The sequence below is a fragment of the Delphinus delphis genome, chromosome 2, assembly GCF_949987515.2.
Source record: "Delphinus delphis chromosome 2, mDelDel1.2, whole genome shotgun sequence".
Taxonomy (NCBI): Eukaryota; Metazoa; Chordata; class Mammalia; order Artiodactyla; family Delphinidae; genus Delphinus; species Delphinus delphis.
This window is the reverse complement of record NC_082684.1, coordinates 126844676-126871126: the sequence shown is the minus strand read 5'-3', so window position 1 is coordinate 126871126 and position 26451 is coordinate 126844676. Positions and strand designations below refer to the sequence as shown.

Sequence of the window (26451 nt, the reverse complement as noted above, 5' to 3'; positions counted from 1 at the left end):
TAGTACTAAATGCAAAACAGAAACTAATAAATATCAATAAAAAGAAATTTCCTCAGTACATTATCCCAGAAGAATTGTATCAAGTTAAGTAACAACTTGCCTTGAGATAGTAATAGTTACTATTACAATAGTAAACTACTTAAGTAGTTTAAAGTGGAATTTATATGGTAGTTGGTTGTCTAATGCCTTCTAGTTTAAAGATTTAGTGATCATTCAGTAATAATAATAATAGCATTAATGTCTAATATCTTGAGCACATCACATGCATTCTGTTATTTAATAACCACAGCAATCCTTATTAGCTGCAGGTATTTATCTCCATTTTACACGAGGAGATTGAGCCTTTGAGAGGAGAGGTAACCTACCTGAGAACACAGATGTTAAGTGGAAGAACCAGGATCTGAACCCATCTGTCTCTGATCTTATTCTATTTGTTATGGTGATCTGTGAAGAGTCACCTTCAATGTTAACTACTATGGCTTGCTGAAGGCTCAGATGATGGTTAGCATTGTTTTAGCGATACAGTATTTTTAAATTTAGATAGGTATGTTGTTTTTTTAGACATAAAGTTATTGCACAATTAATAGGCTACAGTAGAGTGTCAACATACTTTTATATACATTAGGAAACAAACTTCTTGTGACTCGCTTTATTGGGATACTCACTTTATTGCAGTAGTCTAGAACACACAAAATCTCCACAGTATGCCTGTACCCTTTTTTAAGAATTGTGAGCTTCTCAGGATAGATTTTTCAGGTTTTTCTAAAATTTTAAGAAAAAATATCTTACTAGAGAACAAAATTTGATAATTAGTTTCAGAGTATAAATTTACTGTTTTTAAACCAGTCATTTTCATCTGCTTTTGGTTTTCCTATGATGGTCTACTGTACCTGAAAATTGATGGATTTTTGTCATCTATTTGTGTCTCTATTGGCTGCTCCCTTGTTTAATCTTGCTGTCTCATGTCTCTTACACTCATCTTCAGCTTCGTCATTCTGCTGACTTTCCTTTTTGGTTCTTTCACAGAGTTTGAACAACCTATAAATGTTCTTGTTCTGAGATAATACAAGCAAAGCTGACACAAGAGACTAATGTCATTCTATCCTGAGGTCTACTATCAAACTATGCTCTACAGTACCTCTTAGAGCTTACAAGAAGGCTCTTGTTTAGCTTGTTTTTGTTTGTTTGCTTGTTTTTTTGTTTGTTTTTGATTTTTTTGTCTATGCCTCATGGCTTGTGGGATCTTAGTTCCCTGACCAGTGATCAAACCCAGGCCCTCAGCAGTGGGCCCTGGACCTCCAGGGAATTCCCTTCTTTAGCTTGCTCTTAAATCATCTTGGATCTGTGCTGTCCAGCATGGTAACCACTAAGCTACATGTGGCTATTGGGCCCTTGAAATGTGGCTAGTCTTAATTGAGATTATATTATTAAAATTGGTTTCACCTATTTCATTTTACTTTATTTAATGAGGCTAATAGAAAATTTTAAATTATGTAGCTCACATCATATTGTATATCTCTTGGATTTAATAACGTTAGGCAAAAATCACAATGAGGAAATAAAATTTTCTCCTTAGCTTTTGCACCAGAATCCTCTAGAGAGCAGGACTCAGAAATAAATACCTCTTGGAATTCCAGATTTCCTGCACAAGGTTTGGGTAAAGCAGGAGAATGATGTTAGCACATACTTTTTGAAGAAAGCAGCCCAAACCCAAATCATCCACCAGGGAATACTCTGACCATGTCGATTCCACAGGTTGGTTAGATTTCTGTAAAAGTGTTAAGATTTCATTCCGGTCTTTCTGTTTTCAGACATACAGATTTATCATCAGGCTAGGATCAATAAAACTTCTTCTAAAAGCTTATTTTATTTGAAGGACTAAGGGAACAGGAACAGATGGATATAAAAGTGGACTCCTGTTTGGCAGAGGATAGAAATGACTACAGAGGACTGTCATCCTGCGAACTGCTTCCTGCTTGTAAAGGCCTTTCCACTTCTCAGTGGCAGGAACAGAAAGTAAGGGGTTGCATAAGAGACCAGAGCTCTATCACACCATGATTTTTTCCTGTAATGAATTACAGATTTTTATTATCTTACCTTAACCTACATTGTTAGACTGTGAGCTTCACGAGAACACAGGACAAAGAATTAGTTGTCTTTATATTGCCTGTAACGTATAACTGTACCAACAACAGTAAAACCATGTTATGGCATCCTTAAGACAATGACAGTGTTTGTACCACAGGGGGTTCTTGCTGCCCTGCACTTCTACTAGTCCATACAACTCTTCTGTATGAATTAGGAAAAAAGTACCCCTTTCTCAAGTTACTTTACTGCCATCTGTTGGAAAATTATTGTAATAAAATGCAGATCTTTAACGACTATGATATGAATGATACCTCCCTTCAGAGTTGTTCAGTATACAGCCTGCTCAGCTGTACATGGTAGCCCTGGGACCACCCCAGGAGTCCACTGGTCACCCAGTGGGCTGAGAAAATCAATGTTTGAGCAAATCTCAATTCATGAGTGGCACACCAGTGTCTTGGGAAACCAGATACTTATGCTAAGAACTGAAGCCTTACAGTAACCCTATGAAGTGGGGATTCTTAGAATCCCAGTTTTTCAGATGAGCAAGCTGAGGCATAGAGAGGTTAAATAATTGGCCCACGGTCTCATGTCTGTTAGGTGGCTGAACTGGCATTTAAACGTAGCAGTGAGATTCCAGAGCCTAGATTCTAAACAACAATAATATGCTTCTCTTGCAAACCTCTGTTAACCACACTGGATGCAGAAGTTTCCAAGCCCCATTCTTGTTTTTATCTGAGCCCACTCTAGAGTAGTTTAGACATCTGCCCGTAAGTTCTTTGGATGAGTCTACAGCTGTAGTCTTTTTTAGGCTTTGGCAAAGGAAGAGAGATTTGTGTTTACTTTTGCCAGAATTTGTTTGTATTGAAGAAGGTGCTGTCCCTTCTTTATATTTCAGAATAACCTCTGGTTCTCTTACTGCTCTGTGGCTTTATTTCTCCCCACCAGTCTCTATCCTTGAATTGCAGGATGATCCACCCAGACTGCTACCAGCTGTGTAGTTTGTCCTAGTCTCTTCACTCTTCAAGATTTCCCTCCCTTTGTAAAGGCTACTAGGATTTTATCTCCAGGACTACCCCTCCTTCCTTTTGTGTCTGTTCCTTTCTTTAATCCCACCTCTTCTTGAACCCTTAATTGCTGTTCTCCCCTCCAACATCGCCTCTCATTTTCTCTCCAAATTATCTTACTACCTGATTTAGAAAGAAAGTGCCTCAGGGCAGGCATTGCCTTGTTATGTTGTGAAGCAGTGTCTAAAGTGCTCCATAAATTAGCATCTGTGGAGAGTTTTGTACATACTAATTATTATTATTGAAATACAGAAATGCTTTCTGAACCATGAGGAAGCATCCTATGACACTAGTCTAATTGCCTGTACATGTTTTTTAAAAAAGAAGAAAAAAGCCTCTCTTCTGCCTTAGAGAGCTATCAGATTTCAGAACAGCAGCCAAAATCTCAGGACTCGTTCAGGGCTGTTGTTTCAAAGCTTTTATATTTATTAAGAGAACCATGTTTGCAAGATAGTATAAAATAAGGTCCTGTTGGTCATGTGGACCTATTTGGGCAATTTATGCTGGTAAGAAAGGAGGGAATGACCCTGGAACCACTTGCCTTTGGTTTCCTTTGCCCCAGAATCTGTTATTTCCTTAGTGACATTTATGAATAAAGCCAACAGTATTCATTTCTCAGGGGGTCTAAAGTAAATTTCATTTATATCATATTTATGTTGATGTGTAGTGCCAGAGTGAATCAGCATTTTTTATTAGCATTTTATAATGCAAATGGAGCAGCTTTTAAAACTGGCTGAATTTTCTTTTTTTAAAAATAAATTTATTTATTTATTTTATTTTTGGCTGTGTTGGGTCTTCGTTTCTGTGCGAGGGCTTTCTCTAGTTGCAGTGAGCGGGGGCCACTCTTCATCACGGTGCATGGGCCTCTCGTTGCGGAGCACAGGCTCCAGACGCGCAGGCTCAGTAGTTGTGGCTCATGGGCCCAGTTGCTCTGCGGCATGTGGGATCTTCCCAGACCAGGGCTCGAACCCATGTCCCCTGCAGTGGCAGGCAGATTCTCAACCACTGCACCACCAGGGAAGCCCAGACTGGCTAAATTTTAATGAAGACATGTATGTCAGAAAGACTCATTTACAGAACTATTGATCCTTCCCAATACTTGCTTTGAGAATATACTTAAAAGAGTGGTCAGTGAGACAGTGTCTGTCTAAATATCTTACTTTAAAAATCTTTACATAAGAACTTTTTGGCCTGGTTTTCCTGAATGTAGGATTTAGTAAGTATATTTTGATTAATAACTTAATGAATGTTCTTTCTTGAAAGAAATGCTAGTCAGAATAAACTGAAATGATGCTAAAATTATCAATTGAAGTTACCTGTAAAATCTTCAATGGAAAATAGTGGTGCTTGTTTATTACTCATGTGAGTGTCCATGTCTGCTAAGACAGTATAATGACAGGGCCTTATTGTATTGTCCAGCTGTGTATGGTCATAATTGACACATTGGATTATGTTTAAGATAGAATCATGGAGCATGGGATTGCTTTTTATCCTAACCCATACACTTTACTTTCTGCAGTATACCCTCCACCCTAAGACACAGTCTGTTCAGGCCAAATTGCTCTTTCTTATCGTCAGGCTTTTGATGGTTAACTATAGAGCAAGTTGAATCAGAAAACAAGCCCAGCTCATTTTAGATTTTTAGATGATTAACTCACAATGGGGGCTAGGTTGCGTCCTTTCCGGGGTACACAGTGTATCTCACTGCTCTAGAAGCAATGGACACTTCATGCCTTTAAAGATGAGACCCAGAGATATGCTGTCAATGTGCTGTGTCGAGTTACAGGTTTCAAGCTGCACAAGAGCTGAGGATCATCTGTTTTACTGGGCCTCAGCTCTAGCTATACATTAGAGCATCGTGGGGAGCTTTTTAAGAAAGGTCCAATGCTGGAGAGCTTTTTTAAAAAGCTCCAATGCTCATAAATAAGATTATGAGCAGTACAGAAAACAAAGTGGGACCACCTGACACTGTCACTGACTTCGAAGTATCTGCCCTGTAATAAAACTGAGTGTGACAGAGCCACCTTCAGTGCCTTCCATGTTATTCATATTGAGGAGAAACTTTACTGTCATTTGTGACAAAACTGTAGTGTTATTTTGGTTACATGGTAGGTGCACCCCCTACCCAAGCCAGGACTTGTTAGTTCAGTTTATGTGTGGGAAAAGCTTTTCAGTTGAAGCTTTAATTATCCCTACTAGACAGAATAGAGCAGCTAAGCTCTTTTAATTAAGCACTTATTAAGTCAGTTTTCCATGATGATAGTGAATTTTACTTGTCAAACATGGATACTTTAAAATTTTTAGATAAAGGGACAGAGAGCAGCAGTAAGTCATCATTCCCTTTGTAATTAGTGGGGGCAGAGGGGTAGGAAGAGATGCAAATATCATCAACATTTACTTAGAAACTACAGTGCGGTGACCCATTTATTAGGCGTTAGAAATACAAAGGTTCATTCTATGCCTTTGAGAAATTTGTTATTTTTTAGTTAAGGAGATTGTGTGTGTGTGATGACTCTTGAGACTGATTTGTATTTTTGGTTTTTCTAAATATGAAGCTTAATAAATATACCCTAATTACCACTTCCACAAATATCCATGAGAAGGCAAACAATTAAGTCAAAATATATTTTAATATGTGTAAGTGTATGTGTCTATATGTTTATATACAATGTGTGTGTATTGTGAATGGTTACATACAGAGTGATGAGTTGAAGTGTGGTTATCCAAATGAGTAGCATAGACAAAAAAGTGCTACCTCACAGGAAGTTGTGAGATTAAGTGAAACAGTTGATGGAAAATGCTTAGCACAGTGGTTGACACATAGTTAATGCTCAATAACTCTCATTATCCATGTATTTATTATTATGCCACCACTACTATAGGAATTCAGAGGAAAATGAGGACTATGGGTTAGGGAGATCAGAGAAGGAGGAAAGCATAATTTAAGTAATACATATTGCATCTATTCTATTTAAAATACTTTCGGTGTAAGACTCGAGTTGCTAATAGCAAATACTTTGGAAGGTATAATATAATATAAATACATACTAATGATATGGTCTCTTTTGTTTCAGGAACTTTATATTGCTGTAGGAATATCTGGAGCCATCCAACATTTAGCTGGGATGAAAGACAGCAAGGTAACTACACAACAATAAAGATGCTAAGAGGAAAAGTTTTCATATTTTAAAACTAGGGTTTGACTGGTATGTTTCTATGTAGTTATAGTGTGTATAGTGGAACCATTCACATGAACACAAATCTAGGAACTGAAAGATAAATAAGCTACTGTACCCTGCCTGAAGATGTACCATTGGTAGGAGAGGCAGTGCTATGTCATGGAAAGAGGTGTGAACCTGAATCCCAGCTCCACTGCCAACTTACCACGTGACATGTCCTATTGGTACCTCAGTTCTGTGTCTGCCAAATGCAGGTGTTGGGTGATGATCTCTAAGATCCCTTTCAGCTCTGACAATCTATGGATAGAAAATGTGCGGTGAAAACAACTAGATGAGGTTCTGACTTATCTAGTTTATGAGGTTCTGATGCCTGATTCTCTCTCTGCTTCACCCTAGTCCCCTAATGGTTCCACCCTCATACCTCAGCAAGGCCCCTCTTCTTGGGTTGTTACTAAATTGCGACTGACATGTTTTGGATTGGAGTGTCTCAAAACCTCAGTAATTGTCAGAAATACAGTGTATAGAGGAAACACTTGATTTTAACTTGCTACTTGGACTCTATGTGTGATGACTCTGTGAACATATATTTCAGAATATGACACATTAATTCATGCATAACAATGCACAGTTGGAATTATGAACTTAGTCTTTCATGAAGTCAGAGATGCCTCTGACACTCCTGCTTTTATCCATTCAGATGGAAGTTTGATATAAAAGGTAATAAAACTTTTAATAGGTTTAACTTCTAACTTGAAAAGATGCATGCACTACCTCCTTGTAACCTCTAAATGAATTGGCCCCAAATCAGTCAGATTTCACAGTTGGATGGCAGGTTTCTTTACTGAGCTCTGAAAACAGCAGTGCCAATGGGGAAAATGTTATTGCTGCATTAGAGGAAAAAACCACTCCAACACCAGCAACCTTAAAAAAATATTTTTAGCTGGGCCAGTTCAGACATATCTAGAATTCTGCTTCTCTAAAATAAAAGACTCTACCTGCCTAGACGATCTTGGTGAAAGTTCTCATTACATGCCAACAGGGCTGGACTGGGAGAACTGGACTAGATAGTCAAAGCAAAAAGAATAATTGAAGCAAGGAGACCAGTGTTGGGGAACAATCCATAAGAATAAACTTGAGCCAAGAATTTGTCTCTCCATGCCATCAACAAATATTTATTAAACATGTGTACTTTGTACTAGATGCTGGAGATGCTCAAATGAAAAAGACATCGTCCCTGCCATCACTGTCTTGTGTGGGAGACACAGCAGTCTTAGCTTGTAATTTTGGTTAAGCTCTAAAATGGAATATTAAGTGATTGGTTTAAATCTGATAGTTGCATTGCATATAAGCTGTAGTTTTAGTTAGCATTGTGGTCTAGTTGAAAGAATATGAAATTTGATGGAACTGTATACATATTAATATGGTTGAATACAGTCTGTGCTTTAAAAGGTCTGTAAGGAAGAAGAACATGCATTTATAGGGACATATTAAAAGAGCTCTAAGGTGCAAGTAAGATTTTATCATAGTTATTTGCAGTTGATAATTCAGGAATATTCTTTTAGTAATCTGAAAAACTGTGAACAGCCCAAATCTTTTTTCTTAAATACTATAGTGGTTCCTTTTCCACAGTTACGTGCTCTTTCTTTAAAAATAACTTTTATATAGTGGGATGAAAAAGCTTTCAGATGATTAAACTGTCAGACGTTTGACTAGGTGGCCTCCAGGAAAATCATTAACCATCGTTAATTTAATAAATCTCTGCTAGTAGCTGTGAAGCAGGCTACATATTCCCAGAAGAGAAACACCTCGATGCAAATCAATGCCTGTGATTCAAAATGTTTGTCCTTGTGACTTTGGATTTGAGGCTCATATTGAAACCCTCGTTTATCGTCTCTGACCATACTTTAATATATATGGCATGTTTCTCTGGATCAACTAGTTACCTGGACTACAGTGTGTGCCAGTTTCAGATATTCTGGAATATTCCGCCTCAGGACCCCTCTAGGGGAGTTACACATAATGTCATGTAGCCTATATTTTAAGTCAGACTATATCAAAATACTTTAAAAAGGTGTTCCAGCTGTTTTCATGAGATGGTGTAATAGTCAGGGAAGTACTTAATTTTTCTTCTAGAGATTCACATTATTATGATCTTTTTATTAAAATAACAGCATGTTAGAGTCAAAACTCTAATTTTACTTTAATTGCAATGGTGTTAGAAGCATCTGTGGGGAATACCAAACTATTTGTAACTTACAAATAAGTCTGTTGTTAATCGAATAATTGTTTAAACATGACACCTTTTTTAGTGACTATTTCTCCTTAATCTGTTACTGAACTGTCATTATAACCTTCTACACTTAAAAATTTTATAGGGGATAAGAAGAACTTGTGGTAGTTTTTGTAGGAGATGTCATAATTTACTTCCTTTATTACATTTATTTATATTTGCTGCATACATAAAGACTTAAACTTTTTTGTTTTAAAGTTCATCTTAACAGGCTGACTAGATAGTTAAATTTTGTATTCTCACATAGACCCAGAATAGTAATTTTAAAATATTAAATTGAATGCAGTACATGGAGGATAAATAGTGAGCTACAAAGCCTATTAGGATTAGGAGATGGGTTAGGAATTAGGATATGGATTTGTTACTTGTTTAAAGTTGAAATCTAACATTTATAGTCACAAGTTTAAATATATATACTTGTTAATAGGAGATAGAAAATACTAATCATTTTATAAGTGAAATAAGCTGAGGATTGACTCTAATATGTATCTCATGATGATTTTATAAAGTAGACTTCTGTCTTATTGAATAAAGCACTCCAAATATAAAATAAGTTAATTAATTTTTCATCCATGGTTTTCATTCAGTATATCTAAAATTTTTCGATGAACTGCCAAACTTTCCAGTTATATTTGGTTTGTTTGGTTTAACTCAGATTATTGAGGTATAATTTATATACAGAAAATTCAAAGTTTTTAGTACACTGCACTTAATATTTTTTGCATGGTAAAATACACAAAAAATTTACCATCTTAACCATTTTTAAGTATAAAATTAGATGTGTACCCACTGTCAGTGGTATTAAATACATTTATAATGTTGTGCACCCATCACCACTATCCAACTCCAGAACTCTTTTCGTCTTGTAAAACTGAAACTCCATACCCATTAAACAGTAATGTCCCAGTCTCCCCCCACACTCTCCAGATCCTGGCGACCACAGTTCTATTTTTTTTGTCTCCATGATTTTGACTATTCTAAGTACATCTTTTAAGTAGAATCATCATTTGGTATTTCTCTTTCTCTGACTGGCTTATTTCACTTAGCATAATGTCCTCAAGGTTAATCCATGCAGCATGTGTCAGAATTTCCTTCATTTTTAGGCTAATAATATTCCATTGTATGTATGCACCACATTTTGGTTATCCATTTGTCCATCTGTGGATACTCGGGTTGCTTCCAAGTTTTAGCCTTTGTGAGTAAGGGTGCTATGAACATGGGTGTACAAATATGTTTTCAAAGCCCTGTTTTTAATTCTTTTGGGTATGCATCCAGAAGTGGAATTGCTGGATCATATGGTAATTCTATTTTTAATTTTTTGAGGAACCACCATAATGTTTTCCACAGCAACTGTACCATTTTACATTCCCACCAACAATGCACACGGGTTCCAATTTTTCCACACCCTTGTCAGCATTTGTCTGTTTTTTTGATAGTAGCCATCGTGATGGATCTGAGGTAGTATCTTATTGTAGTTTTGACTTGCATTTCCCTAATGATCAGTGATGTTGAGCATTTTTTCATGTGCTTATTGGCCATTTGTATATCTTCTTTGGAGAAGTGGCTATGGAAGTCATTCACCCAATTTTTGAATCGGGTAGTTTGGTTTTTTTGTTGTTGAGTTTAGTAGGTTTTTGAATATATTCTGTATATTAATCCTTTATCATGGGACTTCCTTGGTGACGCAGTGGTTAAGCATCTGCCTGCCAATGCAGGGGACACGGGTTCGAGCCCTGGTCCAGGAAGCTCCCACAGGCCACGGAGCAACTAAGCCCGTGTGCCACAACTACTGAGCCTGCGCTCTAGAGCCCGTGAGCCACAACTACTGAAGCCTGTGCGCCTAGAGCCCATGCTCTGCAACAAGAGAGGCCACTGCAATGAGAAGCCCGTGCTCCACAGCGAAGAGTAGCCCCTGCTCACCACAACTAGAGAAAGCCCACATGCAGCAATGAAGACCCAACACAGCCAAAAACAAATTAATTAATTAATTTTAAAAAATCCGTTATCAGATATATTATTTGAAATATTTTCTCCCATTTTCTGGGTTACCTTTTTACTCTGTTGATAGTGCCTTTGGATCCACAAAATTTTTAAATTTCCATGAAGTTCAATTTGTCTGTTTTTTCATTGCGTATACCTTTGATGTCATATCCAAGAAATCATTGCCAAAACCAACATCATTCAGCTTTTGCCCTGTTTTTCATCTTAGAGTTTTGTGGTTTTAGGTCTAGTGTTTAAATCTTTGATCTGCTTTGAGTTAGTTTTTGTATATAGTGTTAGGTAAGGGGCAAACTTCATTTATTTGTATGTGGATATCCAGTTTTCCCAACACCATTTTTGAAAAGGCTATCCTTTCCCCATTGAATGATCTTGACACCCTTGTCAAAAATCATTTGACCATATATGTGAGGGTTTATTCCTGGGCTCCCTCTTCTATTTCATTGGCCCTATTTAGGGTCCCTTGAGAGTCCATATGAATTTTAGGATGAGTTTTTCAATTTCTGCAAAAGTCACTGGAGGGACAGTTTTGATGGATAGAGGGTTATTGGTCGACAGTTTTTTTCTTTTAGCACTTTGAATATATCAGCTCACTACCTTCTGGCCTCCAAAGTTTGTGATGGAAAATCTGCTGATAGTCTTATTGAGGATTGCTTGTGTGTAGCAAAACAATTCTCTCTTTCTGATTTCAAGATTCTCTTTTTATCTTCAGCTTTTGAAAGTGTGATTTTGTGTCTTGGTGTGGATCTCTGAATTCATCTTACTTGAAGTTTTTTGAGTTTCTTGGCTGTTTCTATTCATATCTCTAATCAAATTATTTCTTTAAATATTCAGCCATTATTTCTTTAAATATTCTCTCTGCCCTCTTCTCTCTCTTCTCTTTCTGGGACTCCCACCGTAGGTATTTTGGTCCTCTTAACGGTGGTCCACAGGTGCCTTAGGCTCTGTTCACTTTTCTTAAATCTTTTTTCTTTCTGTTCTTCAAGCTTGTTAATTTCCATCATCCTGTCTTCAAATTTGCTGATTCATTCTCCTGCATGCTCAAGTCTGCCTTTGGATCCCTCTAGTGAATTTTTCATTTCAGTTTTTGTACTTTTCAGTTCCAGAATGTCTTCTTGGTTTCTTTTTGGGTTTTCTCTTTATCACTATTTCCATTTTGTTCACACATTGTTTTCTTGACCTTCTCCTCATCTTCCTTTAGTTCTTTTAGCATCTGTAAGATGACTGTTTTAAAGTCTTCGTCTAGTAGATCTGCCATCAGGTCTTTTTCAGGAACAGTTTCTGTTGATTTTTTTTTTTTCCTTTGAATAGGCCATACTTTTTTGTTTCTTTGTATGCCTTGTGATTTTTTTTGTTGAAAACTGGACGCTTGAATCTAATAATGTGGTATCTCTGGAAATCAGGTTCTCCTTTTTCCCCAGGTTTGCTGGGTTTTTGGTTATTGTTTTTGCTTATTATTGTTCTTGTTTTTTTGACTGTTGTAGGCTGTCTCTGTGCCACGTATTTACCTGAGGTATAATACTGTCTTCTTGGGTCTTTTCAGAGCCTGTGCCTTTCCCTGGGCATGTGTGGTCACTTTGTAGTTTTCTCCTGATATGTATTTGCTTTTCAATGTCCTAGGCTTTAATGTCTGGCTCCCAAAAGGGGAAAAAGAAAAATGAAGAGCACTGATCCTTTAAATCTCCTGGAAATAACTTTGACGGGAGGGGGAAGGCATGAACAATGATGGTTAAGGTACAACAGCAGTAGCCACTGTCCTCTTTGCACCTTTGTGATCAGAAGCAGCATTCCATGATCAAAGCACAGATCCTCAATATTTGGAGAACAGCGTCCTTTTTGCCCACTCTGGCTCCTGTAAGCTGTGTGAAAGCTGCCCCAGGAACATGTGCACAGCTACCTGCCACTAGGGCTGGGAGTTGGGGGGTGGGTAGCAACTATTTTGCTAAGAGCTACAGTTTACCATGCAAGTCTTCCCCTGGAAGTTGCAAACCTTTAATAGATTCCAAAGTTCCAAAATGGTTACATTAGAAAGATTCTGCCAGTTCAGTTGTAGTGTACGTGAGGAGACAGATTCCCAGTGCTTCCTAGTTGGCTGTCTTCCCAGAATCCTCTCCTCTGATTTGTTACTTACCTAAAACATTTATTTTTATAAGTAAAAAAATAACTTTAAAAAATAATAATTTAAAACCTTTTTAATACTGCAGTGGGCTAGTGGTGGGGGTGGGAGATAATCTTGTTATGTTCCAATCCAGAAATTTCTAAACTTACAATATTGGCATACATTAATCAAACTAATCTTATATGGTAGACATTTTTAAGAATACAAATTTGTTAGGGAAGTTAGAATAGAACCATCAATCTGTGTGGTATGTTTTCTTATAAAGGCCAAACTCTTTCTTTTTGTTTCACAGACAATTGTGGCTATTAACAAAGACCCAGAAGCTCCAATTTTTCAAGTGGCAGATTATGGAATAGTTGCAGATTTATTTAAGGTAAGTTGGCCTTGAGAGTGATGGCTGTTATCTAGGTTGTCATCCAACAACCTCCAGGAGTTGGTCAGGAAGGAAGCTATTATAGGAAAACATTGTGTTTGTGTATCTGTGTCTGTCTGTGTATGTATATGTTAATATACGCAGTTTTGAACTACTTAAAGTGAAGAGTTGTTCTGCTTAATATATGATGTTTATATAGAGCATTATAACTTTCCCTTTAAGAAGTCCATATTGTCTTTCAAATATCCACATGGCTCTTGGCATCTCATATGCCAAGTTAGTATACAGTGTGAAATGACTCAAGTAATTATAACCTAGAACCATATTTGGCAGGTACCTTAAAGAAATTCACATCATAACCCCTCATTCAGAGATTTACTAGTGATGCTATAGCTTTTCATGGGATGAGTGGGCACTCAAGTCCACTTTATCTACTCAGCAAGTATGCTCTGCTTGCTGTGTTTGAGAGTCACAGGCCTTCCTAACAGTGACAGCTGTAGAGAAGGACACTTATTTCCCACTCCTCGCACTCTTCGTTTTTTTGAGTGTTCCTTCTACCCTGCTACCACCCCTGTATTTGCCCTCTCCGTGAGAGAATTACTTTAGTGATATTGTTGAGCACCTGATATTCATTTGGCCACATTTAAAGGTCATAGCTTATGCATGGTCTGGCCTCTTTTTGTCCCTCAGGGCCTGTCTACTGGCTTCCAGGTCACCTTGTGCAGAAATCACTCATGCAGGAATTGAGGCTCTGAAAGTAGCATCCAACCCTGGGTTTACTGGAGTGAGGAACCCCTCACATAGAAGTATAATGAGCTACTGTGGGCCTTAATGGAGAGGCTGCAACCTGAGAACAGAGCCAGGGGTGGTCTCCCCAGCAAGAGGATTGGCCCATTACCATGGCTTCTCCAGCACTGTTTATGATCCAGATGAACTAATGAGTACACTTAGAGAGCACATCTGTATTTTGAAGTGTGTGTTCATGCTCAGTGAAAGATGGGCCCTTCAAATGCTCAGAATTATTCAGTAATGGTCCAGACTTCATGGAGAGACTATAATTGGGGCTATTGTCCTGGGTTAGCATAGGGCAGCTTTCCCCATGGAACCTCCCCCCTCCCAAAAGAGCCTGTATATTGCATGGGAAAAATACACCCCCTCTTCTGTGATCCTGGGGTTCTGTATCTGAAATTTAGGGTTTAGGTAGGTTAGCTGCTCCTGTGACCTGGCCCAACTATGTAAGAACAAACAGTAGTGGCAGTCATTTGACCAAGATATCCCAGTGGGAGGAAAAGTTAGTATGAAAAAGATAAATGTTTTTGTATTTCTGTATAATAATACCTTTGTTCAAGTAGAAAGCATTTAGTTCCAGTGAGATACAGATAAAGGGATAAAGACCTTTTAATTTAAAAATGAAAGCAAACACTTTCTGAACCTTAACCATGTATCATGTTGATATGTTTTCAGACAGGCATCTACTGTAGTTACCTTTTATTTTTCCTCGAGAATATTTGAGTAAATCTATAAGTAATTTTGTTTATTTTAAGTTATGTTATTCTGTCTGCTTATGTACTATGTATTGCTACTTACATGCGGGGCTTACTGGATAAAAGAATGAAGTGTTAGACAGTCAGAAATTTGTGATGTTCATACTGTGTGGGACACCATTGCATCTATCATTGCTACAAAGATGCTCCTGCCTCAAGGCAGGATATCATTGCTATCTTTGTAGCAATGGTAGATGCAGTGGTGTCCCACACATTGTGCATTAACATGAGAGAGTGTATGTATCTGTATTGTATGTGTGTGTGTGTGTTTGTGCGCATGCACATGATCAAAGAGATATCTCATTCAGAGTCCTAGGACAGTAAAAGTGGAAAGGGACCTCAAAGATCATCCAGTCAGCTGATTTCCAACCTGAGATTCTCAAGCTATTTTTGGTGTTTTAAGAAGCGCACTTTTAAAAATTTTTTGAAAAATTTTTTTATTGAGATAACATAGTTTTATAACATTATATAAGTTTCAGTAATTATATAAGTTTATATAAGTTTCATATTTCTACTTCTGTATACCCTACAGCATGCTGACCACCAAAAATTTAGTTTCCACCTATCACCATACCGTTGATCCCCTTTACTCATTGCACCCTCCCCCAAGCCCCTTCCCCTCTGGTAACCACTATTCTGTTCTCTGATTCTATGTGTTTGTTTTTATTTGGTGTGTTCATTTACTTTGTTTTGGTGGGGGGGGGTATATTCCACATGAGTGAAATTGTCTTTCTCCTTCTGATTTATTTCCTTAGCATAATACCATCAAGGTCCATCCATGTTGTCATAAATGGCAAGATTTCATCCTTTTTATGGATGAATAGTATCCCATTGTATATGTATACATCACATCTTCTTTATCCATTCACTGTTTGATGGCCACTTAGGTTGTTTCCCTATCTTGGCTATTGTAAATATACTGCAGTGAACTCAGGAGTCCCCATATATCTTTTCTTCTTTTAAAATTTTTAAAAACTTTTTGTTTTATATTGGAGTATAGCCGATTAACAATGTTGTGATAGTTTCAGGTGCACAGCAAAGCAACTCAGCCATACATATACATGTATCCATTCTCCCCCAAAGTTCCCTCCCATCCAGGCTGCCACATAACATTGAGCAGAGTTCCCTGTGCAATGCAGTAGGTCCTTGTATATGGGTCATTTTAAATACCGGTATATCTTTTCAAGTTAGTGTTTTTGTATTCTTCGGATAAATACCCAGGAGTGGGATAGCTGGTTCATGTGGTAGTTCTATTCTTAATTTTGGGGGGAATCTCCATGCTTTTTTCCATAGTGGCTGCACCAATTTACATTCCCACCAGCAGTGCAGGAGGGTTCCCTTTTCTCCACTTCCTCAGCAACACTTGTTATTTCTTGCCTTTTTGATAATAGTCATTCTAACAGAAATGAGGTTTTGATTTGCAAGTTCCTAATAATTTGTGATGTTGAACATCTTTTCATGTGCCTGTTGGCCATCCATATGTCTTCTTTGGAAAAATGTCTATTCAGCTCCTCTGCCCATTCTTTAATGAGGGTGTTTGTTTTGTTGTTGTTGAGGTGTATGAGCGCTTTACATATTTTGGATATTAACCCCTTATTGGATATATGATTTGCAGATATCTTCTCTTGTTTCATAGGTTGTCTTTCCATTTTATCAATGATTTCCTTTGTCATGCAGAAGCTTTTTAGTTTGCCATTTGTTTATTTTTTGCTTTTGTTTGCCTTGCCTGAGGAGACATATCTGGAAAGATGTTGCTAAGACTAATATCAAAGAGCATACTGCCTATGTTTTCTTCTAGGAGTACTACTACGGTTTCAGGTCTTACATTCAAGTCTTTGATCCATTTTGAATTGATTTTGTGTGGGGCATGGTCTATTTTCATTTTTTTGCCTGTGGCTGTCCAGTTTTCCCAGCACCATTTATTGAAGAGACTGTTCTTTCTCCATTGTATGTTCTTTGTTCCTTCATTATAAATTAATTTTCTATATATGTGTGGGTTTATTTCTGGGCTCTCTATTGTCTTCCACTGATCTGTGTATCTGTTTTTGTGCCAATACCATGCTGTTTTGATTACTATGGCTTTGTTATATAGTTTGAAATCAGAACATGGGATACCTCCAGCTTTGTTCTTTTTCCTCAGGATTGCTTTTGTTTTGGGGGGGCTTTTATGTTCCATGTAAACTTTAGAATTTTTTGTTCTATTTCTGTGAAAAATGTCCTTGGGATTTTGATAGGGATTGCATTGAATCTGTAGATTGCTTTGGGCAGTATCAACATTTTAACAGTGTTAATTCTTCCAGTCTCTGAGCATGGAATATCTTTTCATTTATTTATGTCTTCTTCAGTTTCTTTCAACAATGTCTTACAGTTTTCATTGTACAGGTATTTCACTTCCTTGGTTAAATATATTACTGGGTATTTTATACTTTTTGTTGTGATTGTAAACAGGATTGTTGTCTTAATTTCTCTCTGCTAGTTCATTGGCAGTATGTAGAAACGCAGCAGATTTTTGTGTGTTGATTTTGTACCCTGAAGCTTTGCTGTATTCATTTATTACTTCTAATAGTTTTTTGGTGGAATCTTTAGGGTTTTCTATATATCAAATTATGTCATCCACAAATAGTGACATTTTTACTCCTTCCTTTCCAATTTGGATGCCTTTTATTTCTTTTTCTTGCCTAAATGCTCTGGCTAGGACTTCCAGTACTATGTTGAATAAGAGTGGTGAGAGTGGGCATCCTTGTCTTGTTCCTGATTTTAGAGGGATAACTTGGTTTTTCACCACTGAGTGTGATGTTAGTGGGTTTGATACATATGACCTTTACTATGTTGAAGTACATTCTTTCTGCACCCACTTTATTGAGAGATTTTACCATAAATGGATGTTGAATCTTGTCAAGTGCTTTTTCTGCATCTGTTGAGATGATCATATGGTTTTTGTCCCTCATTTTGTTAATGTTGTGTGTCACGTTAATTGATTTGCAGATGTTGAACCATCCTTGCATTCCTGGAATAAATCTCACTTGATCATGGTGTGTTATCCTTCTAATGTATTGTTGTATTTGGTTTGCTAATACTTTGTTGAGGATTTTTTCATCTATATTCATCAGAGAGATTGGTCTGTAATTTTCTTTTTTTATGTTTTCTGTGTCTGGGTTTGGTATCAGGATGATGTTGGCCTCATAAAATGAGTTAGGAAACGTTCCCTCTTCAGTTTTTTGGAATAGTTTGAGAAGGGTGGGTGTTAAATCTTCTTTGAATATTTAGTAGAATTCACCTGTGAGGCCATCTGGTTCTGAACTTTTGTTTTCTGGGGAGCTTTTTATTACTGTTTCAGTCTCTGTACTAGGGACTGGTCTATTCACATTCTCTATTTTTCATGATTTAGTCTTGAAAAGTAGTATGATTCTAAGAATTTGTCCATTTCTTCTAGACTGTCCAGTTTGTTAGCATATGTTCATAATATTCTCTTATAATCCTTCGCATTTCTGTGGTACCCATTGTTATTTCTCCTCTTTTGTTGATTTTATTTATCAGAGCCTTCTTTTTTCTTGGTGAGTCTAGCTAATAGTTTGTCAATTTTGTTTATCTTTTCAAAGAATCAGCTCTTAGTTTCACTGATCTTCTCTATCATATTTTAGTCTCTATTTCATTTATTTCTGCTCTGATCTTTATTATTTCCTTCCTTCTACTGACTTTGGGCTTTGTTTGTTCTTTTTCTGGTTCCTTTAGGTGTGAGGGTAGATTGTTTATTTGAGATTTTTCTTGTTTCTTGAAGTAGGCCTGTGTTGCTATAAGCTTCCCTCTCAGTACTGCTTTTGCTCCATCCCATAGATTTGGGTATGTCATATTTTCATTTTCTTTTGTGTTCAGGTAATTTTTTATTTCTCCTTTGATTTCCTCATTGGCCCAACAGTTGTTCAGTAGCATGTTGTTCATTCTCCACATTTTTATGATATTTTTCTATCTTTCTTCTTGTAGTTGATTTCTAGATTCATACCATTATGATCAGAAAAGATGCTTGATATGATTTCAGTCTTCTTAAATGTATTGAGAGTTGTTTTGTGTTCCAACATATGGCCTATCCTTGAGAAAACTCCATGTGCACTTGAGAAGAATGTGTATTCTGCTGCATTTGGATGGCCTGTTCTGTACAAATCTATCAAATCAGATCTGACGTTTCATTTAAGGCTGCTCTTTCCTTATTGACTTTCTGTCTGAATTATCTATTGGTTGATGTAAGTAGGATCTCCTACTATTACTGTGTTGCTGTCAATTTCTCCCTGTAGGTCTGTTAATAGTTGTTTTATATATTTTGGTGTTCCTCTGTTAGGTGCATATATGTTAATAAGTTGTGTCTTCTTATGAGCTGTCCCCTTTTTCATTATACATTGTCCAATTTGTCTCTTGTTAATTTTTTTATCTTGAAGTCTTTTTGTCTGATATGAGTGTAGCTACACTTTCTTTTGGCTGCCATTTGCTTGGAGTATCATCTTCCATCCCTTAAGAAGTCCACATTTGACTATAGGGAGACTATTTGGAGTAAGACATAATTTTTATTTGCCTTTAGCTAGAATTACGGTAGTGTCTATCTCATGCGGCTCAGAAGTTCTGAAGTACAGTTATATATGCCTTTGTGAGAAAATCAGTCCTTAAAAATGCAGTTTGGGGAAAAACTAGTAAAGAAGATACTAAAAATTCTGCTTGAGTTGCGGCCTCCCATTTATTACTATATGAGTAACATGCAGGGTGTGTTCTTCTTAAGTTGTCTGTGTCCCAGAGAGATGTGATTTGGAGAAGCTGCTCAGCAAGTTATTGGCACAACTAAGCCAGGCTCCTGATTCTGTTCGTTTTCTCATCACTCTGCCTTTCCAGCTCATCAGGTACCACAGCTGGGTGGTTCACCGCTAGTCCTGTACCTTAGATAAGTTGCAGTAAATAGAACCACATCTTTGACAGACTAGCAGCCAAGGCAGAACTAGATAGAAATCAAATTGTTTTCTCAGTTGAAATCAGAATGATTCCAGATGAATATTATAGTAATTCTGACAGAAGAAGAGACAGGGTGGCTCAGTGAATATACTTCTCACTGGAGCCACCCTCTCTTTAAAAATCAAATATTTAAAGGTATAACAACTTGAAAAATACAAGTATGCAAATGATGAATGAAAATTATTATCTATTTGGGATTATGATCTTAACATCATAAGTCAAATAATAGCTGTATAAAAAGGGCTTTTTTAGATCAAATTTTTGTTTAAAAATTAAAAATTTCAAACTGTATCACACATAACAAGTGTATATAGCTGTTAGACTAATAATTCTCTAAGGGATACTGTGTCCACCAAATTTCATCATGTCTGGAGTAAAAATGTATATGCATAACATTTTATTTTCTTATATTCATCCTTTCACTTTACCCTTCAACAATCATATGAGTTAGGACAAATTTTTTTTTTCTTCATATGACAGAAATAACATGGTATGGTAATTATGAGCTTTGTTTCATATTCTGTCTTGGGCACATACTAATTAAATTATCTTAGCCAAGTTATTTAATCTCTCTGAATATAAGCTTTCTCATAGATAATATAAATATTATACTACCTTGTAATGAGAATTAAATGAGATTATACTGCACCTAGTATAGTCTGTGTTAAATATTAGCCTACCTGTTTGTATTTCCTACCATACATTTACATAGTAGGTGCTTAATAAATGGTAAATATCATAATCAGCGTTAGAGTGATAGGGCAGAGGGCACCACCTGACTGGTAGTTTGGGGTCTTTGTTTTTGTCTTAATATAATAGCTTTACTGAGATGTAATTCATATACTGTAAAATTTACACTTTTAAAATGTACAGTTCAGTGGGGTTTTTTTTTTTAGTATATTCACAGAGTTATGCAGCCATCACTACTGTCTAATTCTGGAACATCTTCATCACACTGAGCGGAAACCCCATACCCATTAGCAGCCACTCCCTATTCACATTCTCCCCAGCCCCCGGCAACAGCTAATCTACTTTGTGTCTCTGTAGATTTGCCAGTCTTGGATATAGAATCATGTAATATGGTCTTTTGTGGCTGGATTCTTAGCATAATGTTTTAAAGGTTCACCATGTTCTAGCATGTATCAGCACTTTATTCCTTTTTATTGCCAAGTAATAGCCATTATATGGATATGCCACAATCTGTTTATCCATTCATCAGTTGATAGACTTTTGAGTTGTTTCCATGTTTTGTCTGTTGTAAATAATGCTGCCATGAGCATTCATGTATGAGTTTTTGTGCACTGATTCATCTTGTTTGGATATATATCTAGGAATGGAATTGCTGGTTTACTTTATAACTCTATGTTTAACATTTTGAAGAACTGTCAGACCGTTTTACAAAGTGGCTGCCTCATTTTACATTCCTACCAAATAATATACAAGGGCCCCAGTTTCTCCATACACTGGCTGACACTTGTTATTGTCTTTTATTATAGCCATCCTAATAACGGTTGTGAAGTGGTATCTCATTGTGGTTTTGATTTGCATTTTTCTGATGACCAGTGATATTGAGCATTTTTCATGTGTGCTTTTTGGCCATTTGTATATCTTCTTTAGAGAAATGTTTATCCAAGTCCTTTGTCCGTTTTTTAATTGAATTGTTTGTCTTTTTGTTGTTGAGTTGTAACGTTTCTTCATATATTCTGGATGTTAAACCCTTGTCAGACATATGATTTCTAAATATTTTCTCCCATTTTGTAGGTTGTCTTTTCACTTTCTTGATAATGTCCTTTGATGACAAAAGGTTTTAATTTTGATAAAGGCCAGTTCATCTATTTTTTTTCTTTTGTTGCTTATGTTTTGGATGTCATATCTAAGAATCTGTTGTCATGATCCAAGAGTCTTATGGTTTTCGCTCTTATAATTAGGTTGTGGATCCATGTTGAATTAATTTTTGTACATGGTGTGAGGGGAAGGTCCAATCCAACATCATTCTTTTGTATGTGTGGATATCCAGTTGTCCATCTCCGTTGGAGAGACTATTGTGTTCCCATTGATTAGACTTGGCATATCTCCTGTCTTTTTAAACCTTTTTCACCTCTTCCCAGCATAGTCATTCACTGGAGTCATTCTAATCCCTTTACTGTCTCTGGAACCTGCAATGTTTATCTGTTTGCCTCCTTATTTTTTTGCTCAGTATCTTTTTCTTCTCCATGGTAATGTCCTGATTTTTCTTAGTCTGCACCAGTCTCAACTTTCCTCAGGACTCCTGAATTTGGAGCTTTTAGTGCTGTTCTTCTCATCCTCTTACATTACAGTGGAAGATGAGCACATTTCTAATTGGGTTGTTCATAGGCCTCTGGCTCTTCTCTCCAAATAGTGAGTGGAACTCCTCATGGCCAGGAATCAGGCCTGAACTTCTTTATCTCCCATAGTGCTTATCCTGAGGAAATACTAGGTAAATGAGTGAAATATAGTTGTGCTGTGACTTATATCAGTAGATTATCATATTTTAAACATAAATTCACTCTCATTTGGTCTTACTGAATAGGGAACTGCCTCTGTAGTATCTAAAATAGAATAAAAATAAGAATCCAGATCCTTCAGTGTGCTAAGACCATCAGATACTCAGTAAACTGAGTTGACATGTTCTTTTTCCTAACTAAGGCATTGTGTGGTATGCTTGGAAAGTCTGAGGTTGATCTAATAAAAAGGATGTAGAGGATGGAGAGAGAGAGACCCTTCGACTCTTTTTTGGGGACCGTGGCAGGGGGACATTCTGTAAGGTTTTTAAAAACTGTGTTCTAAACCAAATTAATGTTTTATTTAAAAGAAGTTGGGCTCTAGCCTATTTTTCATGAAACACGTAGGTCCCACATGAAGCTCATTTAGCATGTCATCTGTATGACTGGCATAAGCTCATGGTCTCTCCACCGAGAAAAGCTGGGAGAAGTGGTGCCAGCACTTAATGCTGCCCCTGAGCTAATGCCTCCTGGCTCCATGGTAAACATGGGCCTTTTAATAGTCTGGAGACAAAGTGACATTCGGAAGGAACAACATGTCAACAATTTCCTTAATAAATTTTGTACGAACACATTATTTCCACCTAATGGAAATGTAGCTCTCTTAAATAATTGAGAGGCTATATTCATCAGTGGCGAGTTCAGCTGGGATCTTTGTGAGCTAGGGCAGTCGACAGCCCCTTGGAAGACTGAGTAATTGATATTTTACATGAGTGGCTCAGCTAGTTTTCAGGTGGGCTCTGTGTGACATTCCCCTGCAGTCCCCACATGTAGCCCTCCTCTGTTGTCCAGGCTGTTACAAAGCAGCTCCATGCCAAAAGCTCCAGTTGCAGCCACTAAACTGCCAAGACCAAGGGTTAGTAATTAATCCTTTTTAAGGTGGGAGCCAGCTCGGTCAGTTTCCCTCACTGTGGTTTCTTACTGCGTCTGCTGACCAGCCACTGCATCAGCACAAGGCCTTGATTTTAATAAAGAGTGATGATGGGTAATGTTCAGCATGCAGCTCATTTTTATGTGCCAGAAGATAGTAACATATGCTGAGGAACAACAGCCACAGTGTTTGTTAAATGAATGATGAATGAATGAATGAACAATGAGAAAACAAGTACTAGAGGAGGTTGACAGGAGTCATGACTAAGCAAGAGACTCTGGTGTGGACTTTGAAGGAAGGGCAGGAATGCAGTGAGGGAAGGAAGAATGCTAGAAAACACGAAGGTAACAAATATACACTATTTGGTCTGTGTCTTTATTCCTGTCTTACCCCTAGGTTCTTCATGACATTTTTTTCCCTTAAATTCCATATATATGTGTTAGCATACAGTATTTGTCTTTCTCTGTCTGACTTACTTCACTCTGTATGACAGACTCTAGGTCTATCCACCTCATTACAGACCTACTGGAGAACAGACTTGAGGATATGGGGAGGGGGAAGGGTGAGCTGTGACAGGGCGAGAGAGAGGCATGGATGTATATACACTAACAAACGTAAGGTAGATAGCTAGTGGGAAGCAGCCGCATAGCACAGGGAGATCAGCTCAGTGCTTTGTGACCGCCTGGAGGGGTGGGATAGGGAGGGTGGGAGGGAGGGAGACGCAAGAGGGAAGAGATATGGGAACATATGTATATGTATAACTGATTCACTTTGTTATAAAGCAGAAACTAACACACCATTGTAAAGCAATTATACTACAATAAAGATGTTAAAATATATATATATATATATATATATATATATATATATACACACACACTATTCTCAGCACAGAGAAAAGTTGGACTTCCTATTTCCTGTGGTGCCTTTCTGAGGTTTGAGGTTGTGTCAGAAAGGCTCCTAGGCCATGAGTGGGCTTTGGCCCTACCAGCCATGTGTCCCAGGTGACCTTTCCCTCCCAAGGTTTATAGTTTCCCCATGGATGGGAAGAGAGACTGGGTGAACTGGGAGTTCCTGGGTGGGGGAGAGAAGGGGGCACTTTGTACCTCTGTAGTGATTCACATTGTTTCTTTTGGCCTCTTTTTACTTCTTAAGGAGCTGTGACCATATCACAATGAAGACTCAAGTTGCTAATAACTTTTTTTTTTTTAATTTGCAGGTTGTTCCTGAAATGACAGAACTATTGAAGAAAAAATGAGCCATGACCATGTCTTAAGAAGGAAAATTGTATCAAAGTATATTCAGCTGAAATAGAAATTCATGGCTAACGTAACAATCATTGGAAAGCGTGGAGAGCTACATTTTGTAATTTGAGGAAAAATTCTAACAGGCGCCAGAATGCTTTTTTATGGGGTTATTATTATGTTTCTTTTTAATTATTTGTGGTTCCACACAGTTATTTTTTGAAATTTTCTAGTTCTGTAATAAAATATATAATAAAGCCTTTTCACAGCTTTAAAAGTATTACCAGAAATATGCCTATCTTTGTAAAGGAAGAGAGAAAATTGAAAAAAAGGAGTGAAAGTTAATTTATTATTTTATCTTTGCCTGTGTTGTTCACGGAAGGCTCTGTGTTTTAGGCAAAATTGTAAACATGAATGTTGCCACCAGCCTAATCAACATAATCTAGTAACAGATAAGGGAACTGGAATGGCAAATTGAGAGTTAAAAAAGCATGGCCACAAAGCATGGATATTATCTTAAATATATTCCAGTCTTCCGAAAATCATAGCTAATGTGACAAAAGCAGACCTGACTTAAACCTGAACCTGCTGAATATATTTAGTTGGCTGAAGTTAATTTAATTTTCCATTTCATTTTAAGGTTTTGTCAGCTGATAGGACTTTGTGTCTATAAAGGAGAGGGAAGTGGAGAAGGAGGGGCTGCTTTGAGACAGTATGGCCTCTTATGCTAACAGATAGTTTGATATTATTGTAAATGTTTAAAGTCCTGCTCAGAGAATGCTCTGGCTTTTCTTTTGCCCTTCTGGTGGCTTCCTTTGGGCTGTCTTAGAAAGCAGCCAGGTATGTGAGTTGGCCACATGTGTGGTGAGCACTGGCACTCTCCCTCTGCTGCCCTAGGGCATGGCTGAGGTTGAGAGTGTCGCAAGAGGCCAGAAGCTGGTTGAATGCAGCCCACAGAACAGAGGCTGGTGAGGCTTTGGCCAAGCCTGCAGGAAGGCGTGGGCAGGTATCTGGGGTCATAGAAAGGCCAGGAGTCAGTAGGCAAGTTGAATGAAGAGAACTGCCACCCTGAAGCCAATCTGCAGAAGGTATAGTAGTTGACAAGGAAAATGGCAGGGAAGAGATGGGAAGTGACTAGTGATACATAAGGGGAGGGAGCAGAGGGGCCAGCCAGTCCCTTTGTGTGGCCAGCCTGGGACTGACTAGGTGAACCCTTTTTGATGTGTCATAATCATTTGCTGTGAAACACTGGCATTTCTGCCTTCTTTTAATGAGATGAGAGGAGCATCAAAGTGATGCTCTGCTAGAACTGTAGAATCCTAGAATGCAGAGCTGAATGATCATCAGGTTCATACCTCTTGGACAGATAGGGATACTGAGGCACAGAGAAGAAGTGAAGGAGGTAAAGTGACTTGTCCAAGGCCACACAGTTTGAATCACCCTTGCAAAAGTAGTTCTCATATCTTTTTGCTGTCTTTGGGGCTCTTCCGAAGAAAGCTAACCTTGCTCATTGCCTTCTCCTTTTACTCCTCATCCCTATTGGACACTGTAACTGGGGGAGAGGAGAGACAGCAAAGGTGATGGCTGCAGAGGTACCCTCAGTATATATAGGGTGTGCTGGCTCACGGAGGACCATCCCAGCTGGTATCTCTGTGTGGCTCCTAGCCTCAGGGTTGAACTGGTTGGTCTTTCTCCCTTTTGGCTCCCTCCTATCATGACTGCCCTGCCCCAGCTCTAAGCAGCTGTTCACTTAATTTACTGGGTACAACTCAGCACCATCATAATAGCATTAAATATGGCGCTTACTATATGTCAGGCACCGTTCTAACACTTGAAATATATTAAACCCCTTAAGTCCTCACAATACCCTGTAAGATAGATGCTATTATTATCATCCCTGTTTTACAGATGAGGAAGCTGAGGCACAAAGAGGTTATATAACTTGCCCAAATTCAGACAGCTTATAAATGAGAGCCAGGATTTGAAACCAGGAAGTTTGGCTTCAGAGCAGTGGCTTCACCAGTATGTGATTCTGCTTCACTTCGGCTCAAGGAACAGGGAGTCGCTGCACAGTAACCTCAGGTAAAGGGCACTCAGTGCTTGGTGCTGGGTGGGCAGGGCACATCCTCAGGATCCTAGTTGAGGAGAAGAGTCAGTGTTCTGGGCT

At 37.8% G+C, this 26451-nt stretch overlaps 1 protein-coding gene across 1 annotated transcript in view; it reads left to right on the top strand.

Moving 5' to 3' along the window:
• The window catches only part of ETFA (electron transfer flavoprotein subunit alpha), an 85835-nt gene extending 61273 nt beyond the window's left edge, over nt 1-24562 (top strand). Inside the window, exons 10-12 of the mRNA XM_060005552.1 lie at nt 6227-6292; nt 13031-13111; nt 24260-24562. Coding sequence (XP_059861535.1) covers nt 6227-6292; nt 13031-13111; nt 24260-24298 — 186 coding nt within the window. The 3' untranslated portion in view covers nt 24299-24562. The remainder of the gene's footprint in view (nt 1-6226; nt 6293-13030; nt 13112-24259) is intronic.
• The last annotated feature ends 1889 nt before the right edge of the window (nt 24563-26451 follow it).